This window comes from Hordeum vulgare, chromosome 5H (genome assembly GCF_904849725.1).
Source record: "Hordeum vulgare subsp. vulgare chromosome 5H, MorexV3_pseudomolecules_assembly, whole genome shotgun sequence".
Taxonomy (NCBI): Eukaryota; Viridiplantae; Streptophyta; class Magnoliopsida; order Poales; family Poaceae; genus Hordeum; species Hordeum vulgare.
Window position 1 is genome coordinate 507,325,586 of NC_058522.1, and position 8,997 is coordinate 507,334,582.

At 43.1% G+C, this 8,997-nt stretch overlaps 1 protein-coding gene across 1 annotated transcript; it reads left to right on the top strand.

Annotated features, from left to right (window-relative positions):
- Positions 1-1,585: 1,585 nt before the first annotated feature.
- LOC123451754 (serine/threonine-protein kinase STY46-like) lies at positions 1,586-8,944 on the top strand. The gene is made up of 16 exons (XM_045128285.1): positions 1,586-1,975; positions 2,081-2,195; positions 3,096-3,187; positions 3,332-3,451; positions 3,667-3,721; positions 3,893-4,003; positions 4,090-4,143; positions 4,247-4,422; positions 4,503-4,610; positions 5,034-5,107; positions 5,187-5,362; positions 5,788-5,883; positions 7,554-7,634; positions 7,731-7,784; positions 8,323-8,457; positions 8,532-8,944. The coding sequence occupies exons 1-16, from the start codon at positions 1,710-1,712 to the stop codon at positions 8,610-8,612; spliced, it is 1,794 nt and encodes a 597-aa protein (XP_044984220.1). The 5' UTR covers positions 1,586-1,709; the 3' UTR covers positions 8,613-8,944.
- The last annotated feature ends 53 nt before the right edge of the window (positions 8,945-8,997 follow it).

Here is an 8,997-nt window from a genome sequence, read left to right on the forward strand (position 1 = left end):
CGTCGCGCCCGACCCACGATCCCGGGCTCCCCACTCGCACGAGGGGGGAGGATTCCGGACCGGGTGACGCTGCGCGGGCCCGACCTGTCCGTGGCCTGGCCGGTTTTCACACAGGGTGGTTCCGTGCGCTTCACCGGAGGTCCAGAGCACAACAGCTGAACGTGGGACCAACATGAGCACCACCACCCTGTGGTGTCTGACACGCCTGCTCGTCTGGCCAACGAGTTTGGGATGAGCCAGGAATTATAACACTTCTTTCCGTGCCCGTTTCCGCAAGGATCAGGGACGTCTCGGGCATAATCAGCCGAGGCGAAATTTGCCCCGTCACGGGCTGACGGTCTCTGCGAAACGTTAAGCCAGGAAGAAGAGATCTGCGTGAAAACTTAAAGCAGGACGGAAAAATACCCTTATTTCCACGGAACGTACTTACTCCACCGTTGGTAGCAGCTCCCCACGCGCTGCTAAGGCCATTTTTAAAACCATTCAGATTATATAATTCGGTTTTATAATCTATTATGTCTCCAGATAAGATAGATTATAGTGCAGTTTATAAAAACTAGATGGTCAGATTATTAAAAACTTATAATCTACTCTACCCCAACTAAAATCAGATTATGAATTACTAATGACCCATTACTTTTGAAAACTTGGAGATAATTACCTACTACCACCGCCATCGTCCTTCAAACATGCCCACCTAAATTATTACCTTTGCAGCTAAAAAACAGAGGACAAACATGTCATTGTACAATATAAAACCTGAATTACAGTTTATATAATCTGATCTCCAAACATGCTCACCTAGATTATTTTTATAAACCAGATTATATAATCTATCTTCATAATCCAGATCATTATAATCTATTGTGGTTCCAAACAGGGCCTAAACCGCGTGTTTAAGCGTTGCGTCCCACATTTTCATTCCGCTGTTTTTTTTGCACTATAGCAGAAGTATTCATTTTAATCACAGGCGATGATGATGCAAAGTCATACTCCTTCCTCGTCAAGACAATGTTTAGGGGTTCCGTCAGATTAAAGAAGAAGAAGAAAAAGAAAGAAGAGGACAATGTTTAGGGGGGCGGTTGCCTCATGCCTAAGCAACGAAACGACACAATAATCAAAGCTCAAACCGTCCCAACGTGGTACTACTGTCTATGGGCAGCTTGCTCCAAGTTTGCAGATATTCGTCCAAGATCCAACGAATAACCCTAACCCAATTCAGCTTCTGCTCCTACTCTATACTATAGACTAGACGTCCAAGGCAGGCACATCGAATGATTAAAATTGAATTAAATAAAAATGAGTCAGGAAAACAATATCCTACTCCCTCCTGCCACAGTGTGCTGTGCTCCACAATGGGCCGAAGTACCGATGCACCGCACCGCCCCAGACCAAAGCCGAATTGGCCACACCCAACCCCGTCCGTTTTTATTTCCCGAGCGACCGACCGAGCAGATGAATTTGACCCCCATTTCTTTTTTTTTTCTTTTTTCTCGGAAATAAAAGAAAAGGGCTCGCGCGGGGCAGCAGATAAACTCGCACGCACGTATATAAAACCACTGTGGCCACCCGCATCCACAAAATTCCCTCTCCCTCTCCCTCTTTCCATTTTCCTCCCCCCTTTTCTCCCTCTCTCTCCCGAGGGCGGCATCGATCGCGCACGATTTACCTCCCTCCTTCCGGAATCCGCGACCGAGATCGGGGCGGTAATGGCGGTGGAGGAGGTGGCCGAGAGCTGCGGCAGCCACGCGGCGGCGGGCGGAGGCGGCGGCGGAGGCGGGGCGGGGTCCTCGTCCCCGCCGGGCGCCGCGGGGTCGGGGTCGGTGGCGGGGGCGCAGTCGAGGAAGCAGCAGCAGCAGCACCACCACAAGCTGGAGGTCTACACCGAGGTGCTGGCACGCCTCCACGCCGCCGAGGAGCGCGCCCCCGGCTTCGACGACGAGCTCTGGAGCCACTTCAACCGCCTCCCCGCACGGTAACGCTCCTCCTCCCGGCGACGCGCGCCGGCAATTCGACCCATGCGTGCGGCGCGGCGGTACTGACGTTTCTCGATCTTGGCGTTTCGGGGTTTGCGCTGCAGCTACGCCATGGACGTGAACGTGGAGAGGGCGGAGGACGTGCTCACGCACAAGCGCCTCCTCGAGCTGGCCAGGGATCCCGCGCAGCGCCCGGCCTTCGCCGTGCGGGCCGTGCAGGTGAGCCGTTCGTCCCCCCGCCTCCGCGACGGCTTCTTCCACCCCCTCGTGCTCCTGCTCCTGCTAGTTTAGGAATGCGATTCGGAGCGCCACGGATGCAGCCGCTGTGGTCTGTAGATGGCTCGAAATTCGTCTGCACGGACTTGTATTATATGGCCTGACTTGTGTGCTCATCATCCCTGGTTGGCCTCGCTGGGTTGGGGGTTCAGTTTTCTGCACTTCAGATTTCCTTTTTATAATCGTTCCATCCCATCACTACTGAAGCTTAGTCAATGACACAAATTCTCGGTGGTAGCACGTCTTTTCATCGTCCAGAAAAATGGGGGCATTTTATATTTCTCTTAAACTGGATTGGTATTCTACCTAGGAATTGGCTCGCTGCCACTTAGTATTACCATTTCCGGATACAACAGTTGCTTATACTGTCAGCAGCACCAACCAATAAGAAGCCTTATGGGCATCCCATCACCGCTGTATTTGAGATTTGGTAGTTGCCACGTCAGGGGTTTTGAATGGTCTAAATGGTAACACTGCCAGGAAGTTTTTTCTTTTTGGGTATTTACTTGTGATTGATAGAGAATCAAACTGTTAAAATCTGTTGTACCATGAATATCATGTTCAAAGAGTAGATGTAGGGTGGGGTCCTAGAGCATTTTCAAAACGAGATAAAAAAAGCCTGAACGTCCCCTCTGACCGTGTAGCATATTTTGATTGATTTTAACCACTTACTTACTGACTGAAAGCTTAAGCTCTCCCATTATTAGCTGGCAGCGCTGATGCATTCTTTTATTTCCAAGTTGTGCATTTCTTCTTTTGAACTGCAAAAATATTTGCTAACTTGTAGTCAGCTGTAATACTTCTATGCTGTTCATTGTCCTTATTTGAGTCTTGATTCATTAGGTATCTCCAATTCTTGATGGGAATCAGACTGATGCTGATTCACACACTGCAGGGGAGGAAGTTGCTTCAAGGCTGTTGAATAGGCAACAAAGGTAACTGCATTTTCCCATCTGTTACTAAATATTTTTGCTGATTGGAAAATGACTATTATCTTTCTTATTGCCATGCATTGCAAAATATACCTCTACCAGTGGTTCAGTTTTCCTTCATTTCTAATATGTACAAGTTATGTTCAGCATTCACCCTCCTCCTGCCTTTGGTTCATCTACAAACCTTGACGCCCTTGCTCTTGAAGCCAGCAAGTCGCAAGGCCAAGATCAGGATAGCACATCGGATAATGTTCGATCTCTCTACAGGTAAGGCTTTGCTAGTTACCTTTGCCTCTGTTTTATCATCATACATTTTTTTTGAGCAAAGCCTCATACAATTATTCTTATTAAATAATTATGTCACTTGATAGTTAACATTATTACAGGTAGCTGAGAAATTCTAATTATTGCATTTTCGCGTTTTATAAGTGCTATTTTTTGTGCTGAGGACAATAATTTGCTTGTATTTGATTGCCATACAGACCCATGCATGAAATCACCTTCTCTACCATTGACAAACCAAAGCTTCTCAGCGAGGTAAACAAGGATCTATGTACATTTGTGGATTTTATTCGGGATATCTATCTGTATAATCCTAGATTTTTTAACAATATAATTCATCGTATCCAACTTGAATAAATACCAGTTCGCTGAATATGTGTGTTTCATCTATTTGTTTAGTGATGCCATGTTTTCTGATGCCCTCAGCTGACATGTCTGCTTGGTGAAATTGGTCTCAACATTCAAGAAGCACATGCGTTTTCGACAAATGATGGCTACTCACTCGACGTATTTGTTGTTGTTGGTTGGCATGCCGAGGTATGCCAGTACCTCATTTTGTCTTTGTACCTTTGATTTTGTGTTTTGTCGCTGTTTAACATTTAATGATCTGTTCATTTATTTAGGAAACAGTGGATTTAATAGAAGAATTAAAAAAAGAAATCATCAAGATTGAGGAGGTGAACCAGAGACAAAACATATACTTCATTGCAATTTAGTTGTTCTCCTGTTCACATGCTTGTTTTCTTCATGCTCATATTTTGCTTTGGCTTGATTGGGCAGACACAAGCATGGTCTACATCTCATTCATGGTCTTCTCCAGTTGAAAATATGCAGATCGTGGAGAACTCAACAGCCGATCATGTTGCTATACCTACAGATGGTGCTAGTGAATGGGAAATTGATATAAAACTACTCAATTTCGGCAATAAAGTAGCATCTGGATCATATGGTGATCTGTGAGTGTTCACTCCTGGCTATCATGAAAATTCATTTTGAGTTTTCGGGCAGTCATATAACTAACTCGTTCTCTTGCCAGCTTCCGGGGTACATATTGTAGTCAAGATGTAGCTATTAAAGTTCTCAAACCCGAGAGGGTAAATGTGGACATGCAGCGTGAATTTGCCCAGGAAGTTTATATTATGAGGTTTGTTACATCATATGCTCTGTTTTCCCAGTATACCTTGTAAGGCTTTTGCGCATAACCTGTGTTCCCCCCTCTGTGTATTTACGTCATCTCATTTTGTCCTGTTTCTTCTGTTATGCAATGAATATCATTCTTAAAAATGTTAAGTCTCGATCCCTCGGATGCTCCGGTCTTCACGTTTTCTCTGCTAAAATATTTACCTTTAGGATGCTAAGATGATAAAGATCTCGTGCTGCCATCTACCTGTCAACAGCTTATTCTCTCGGTTCTTTGCTTGCTTATTAGCTGATGTCTCACACTAAAAGTTATGTAACTACAACTACATGTTAGAAGTATCACCCTTATGGATCAGTTTCTTCCAGTAGTGCTTCTCTCTGTTTTCCATTTACCTTCTAAGTTTATGAAGTATACATTGGAATTCAGGAAGGTTCGTCACAAGAATGTTGTGCAATTTATTGGTGCATGCACTAAACCCCCCAGGCTATGCATAGTCACAGGTATGATTAAACAAAGGCCTATTTTCCTGTTGTGGCAGTAACAGCAAGGACTGAACCTGTATTTTCTTCACTTGTCCAGAATTTATGTCCGGTGGGAGTGTGTATGATTATCTCCATAAACATAAAGGTATCTTCAAGCTGCCGGCCTTAGTTGGAGTTGCAATGGATGTGTCAAAAGGCATGAGCTACTTGCACCAAAACAATATTATTCATCGGGATTTGAAAACCGCCAATCTTCTTATGGATGAAAACGGGGTAAGTATTGTCTAGTTTCAGTTATTCATGCATCCTTGGAAATGATGTTCCACAGATCTTAGCCCAAACTCGTAGGCATGCCTTTACCTTTTCAGATGTTCGTTACAAGAATAACAGGTGTTAAGTACCCCCCCTCCCCCCTCTTGCCCTCTCAAAAGAAGTTTTATCACAACAACAGAGATTCTCCTATAACACAATGTTTATCTATATTTTTGGCCTACCTAGCCAAATCTTGTTTCTGATTGATGAGTAGCTAGCCACTGGGAATGTTTTTGTTTTGAGGATGGCCACTGGGAATGGCGAACCTTCTTCTTGGTTGGGAGTACATGCGATGAATGTGTTACTGCAAGCCGTTTTTTCGTTTAGTGCATGATTTAGTAAGAAGAATTGGCTAAATTGCTCTAACTGATTGTTTCCTTCTACAGATGGTTAAGGTTGCTGATTTTGGCGTTGCACGTGTTAAAGTTCAGTCTGGAGTAATGACTGCAGAAACAGGGACATACCGTTGGATGGCCCCAGAGGTAATTTCTCTATCATTACTACGCTACCGTTATCACAACTTGGTTGTTATGTAATGCCAATGATAAGTACAAGCTGTTAAGAGCAGATACGTCCATTAGAGGTTGCAAGCCTGAATACCCAAGCCTGAGTTCAGATTGACAGGGTAGGAAACACCTGGCCACCAGCTTCTCATTGAAAAAGATAAAACCACAGGGTTCAACAGTTGTGAACTTGTGATCCAAAGCATTCTGGTGCACCAGTAACCTACCAATGTTTTAGTTACAACTCTTGTAATACAGCACCATTGCACCACCCCAAGGATGGCTACTTGTGGAAACAAAATAGAACTGCTATCCTCTAAAAAAACTGTTACCGGACCTATAAAAAAAACTGTTACCAGACCTACACAAGGCTGCTAGACATAATCTTCTTGGATATTTACCCATCAGATGGTAGTGTGTGGCAGTGTAGTAGCAGTTGCATTTGTTCTCATGTACTTCATCTCCAACTGCTGAAGCTTTCTTTTCTTCAGTACTACATGATTCAGGGTCTTTCTCTCATCTAGGCTCCAGTTCCCCATTGCTCTTGTCTAGTCGATTCAGTTTCAGAATTTGCCATATCGGCGTCAATGCCTTGAGAAGCTGCTGTAAGCCACCGCGAAAGCATCAATAAATTAGCACTTGATATTTTGCTAAAATGAAAATCATTCCTCATTTTCACATTAACCATAGTGTAGAAAGAATCATATTTGCATCTTCAATTTTAGTAATGACTGATCCATCATTTGGACATTGGTTCATCACTTCGAGTAGCCTCACGAATGAGACGAGGCACTGCTCAGAGTTCATTTTGATGGCCGTGCTTGACATGTGGACAGCATCATATTGCTCCATATACTTGATAGAAGCTCACCTAACATTCGGAATCGCCTCACGAATGAGATGAGGCACTGTTCCGAGTTCATTTCGATGGTCGTGCTTGACATGTGGACAACATCTTATTGCTCCATATACTTGATAGAAGCAAGGAGATTATTTTTGTTTCTTTATTTTTTTGAAACTAAAGGGAAGTTTCAATTTTAAACCTGTATTTAATTCCCCACAACAAAAAAGAATCCTGCACTTAATCTTTAGCCAGCAAATTATTATTGATCGACTGAGACAGTGTGCCATTGGGGAATACAATATTTTACAGAGTTGCATCCTCTGATTGTTTCCTCTTAACTTTTTGACTCAATAAATTCATCTACTCCCTCCGTTCCTAAATACAAGTCCTTTTAGAGATTCCACTATGGACTACATACGGCACAAAATGAATGAATATACACTCTAAAGTATGTCTATATACATCCGTATGTAGTTTATAATGAAATCTCTAAAGAGACTTATACTCCTACCGAAATATTTGCAGTTTTAGTAGGCTAAGTAGCCTACTAAAACTACAAATATTTCGGTACAGAGGGAGTATTTAGGAACGGAGGGAGTACCATTTTCTGTATGGTAGTAGTGCAGTGGTGGTGAATTTGAGAAATAGAGGTCATCAGTGTAATAATAATTTTATTGATATACTCCCTCCGTCCCAAAATAAGTGTCTCAAGTTTAGTATAATTTTATACTAAAGCTAGTACAAAGTTGAGACACTTATTTTGGGACGGAGGGAGTATGACCTTACAAATTTTTATCTGTTATAGGTTATAGAACACAAGCCCTATGACCACAAAGCCGATGTTTTTAGTTTTGGAATTTTGTTGTGGGAACTGCTCACTGGGAAGGTACTTGCACCACTCTTCTGCCACTGTTAGTTCATTATGTTAACTGCATTGTTTTAAAATGAGTTAGTAATTTGTTTATACGCCTATTACTTGCAGATTCCTTATGAGTACCTGACACCATTACAAGCAGCTGTAGGTGTGGTTCAGAAGGTAAAATTGCCTGTCATTTTTCCATGACCGTAGTTTTATTTGTTTATGTTTCAGACATGGATTCTTACTCAAACTTTCATGTCCACCACACAGTACCATGATAATAATCATTAGTATATCTTTTGGACTACTGTTATTTTCAGAGTGGATTCGTACTCAACTTATCATATCCACCACAGTACCATGATAATGATTGTACTGTATATGTTTTGGACTACTGCGCGCGGATAACGGAGCCTGTTTTGAGTTTCTCGTGTTCCATGAAATCACGGGATTTCAAGATATGATCAGTGTTAACATACTCTTAGGAAAGGTTTGCTGACGCACAAACAAAAACTGCAGAATGATATTTGGACATCAGTGCTTTGTTTACCACTTTGCCTGATCAAAGGCATTACAGTGAAACAGTAACATCCATCTAATCAGTTTTTATGAACGCTAACTGCCGATGAACACATTTACCTCCTAATGGGAAGATAAATGCAGAGATATAATTACATTATCCAATCTTATTAACGCGGCAAGCTTTGCTTGTCAGGGGTTGCGGCCTACAATACCAAAAAATGCGCATGCAAAGCTCACGGAGCTTCTTCAGAAGTGTTGGCAGCAGGACCCTGCTGAAAGGCCAGATTTCTCCGAAATATTAGAAGCTCTTAAGAAAATAGCAGAGGAGGTTTGTGACTGAGACTTCATACCGACTTACTTCAATGCATCGAGGTTTACATTCTTATCGAAGTGATGGTGCAGGTTGGAGATGAGCACGACGGAAAGCACAAGGACAAAAGCCTGGGTGGATTCTTTTCGTCTCTGAGGGGGCGAGGACACTAAGGTGGCACAGGTGTACATGATTTGCAATCCATTTGAACGGGCCGTGAACGAAGATCAGCGCCTGTTTGTCAGCATACCCAGTGCCAGTACATTGAGATGGATGCCTGCTGCAGTGAACTTGTCCGGATGGCAACTTTTCAGTTGTAGTTCCACTCATCGGCTACAGCCAATAGTTCTTTTTTGTCTGGTTATTTACTTCCGGGTTCTATTACATGTAACATAGGGAGAGAGTGCTCGTGGACTGTGTACATTATTTAATCTGATTCCTCTAACTGGCTGTAACTTGCACATGAAATAAGAAGCCTAGCTTAGGGCGTGCTGTGATTCTTTCACTTGCGAATTATCTCTTTACATCCTGTCTGCAGCTTGAATGTTAATGCATGGC

What these genes read in the sequence shown, in the direction of transcription:
- LOC123451754 (XM_045128285.1), top strand. Translation starts at nt 1,710, where the DNA reads ATGGCGGTGGAGGAGGTGGCCGAGAGCTGCGGCAGCCACGCGGCGGCG. An exon ending in TCGCCGTGCGGGCCGTGCAG is followed by an intron (nt 2,196 to 3,095) that starts GTGAGCCGTTCG and finishes TTGATTCATTAG; the next exon opens with GTATCTCCAATTCTTGATGG. An exon ending in GGGAACTGCTCACTGGGAAG is followed by an intron (nt 7,635 to 7,730) that starts GTACTTGCACCA and finishes TATTACTTGCAG; the next exon opens with ATTCCTTATGAGTACCTGAC.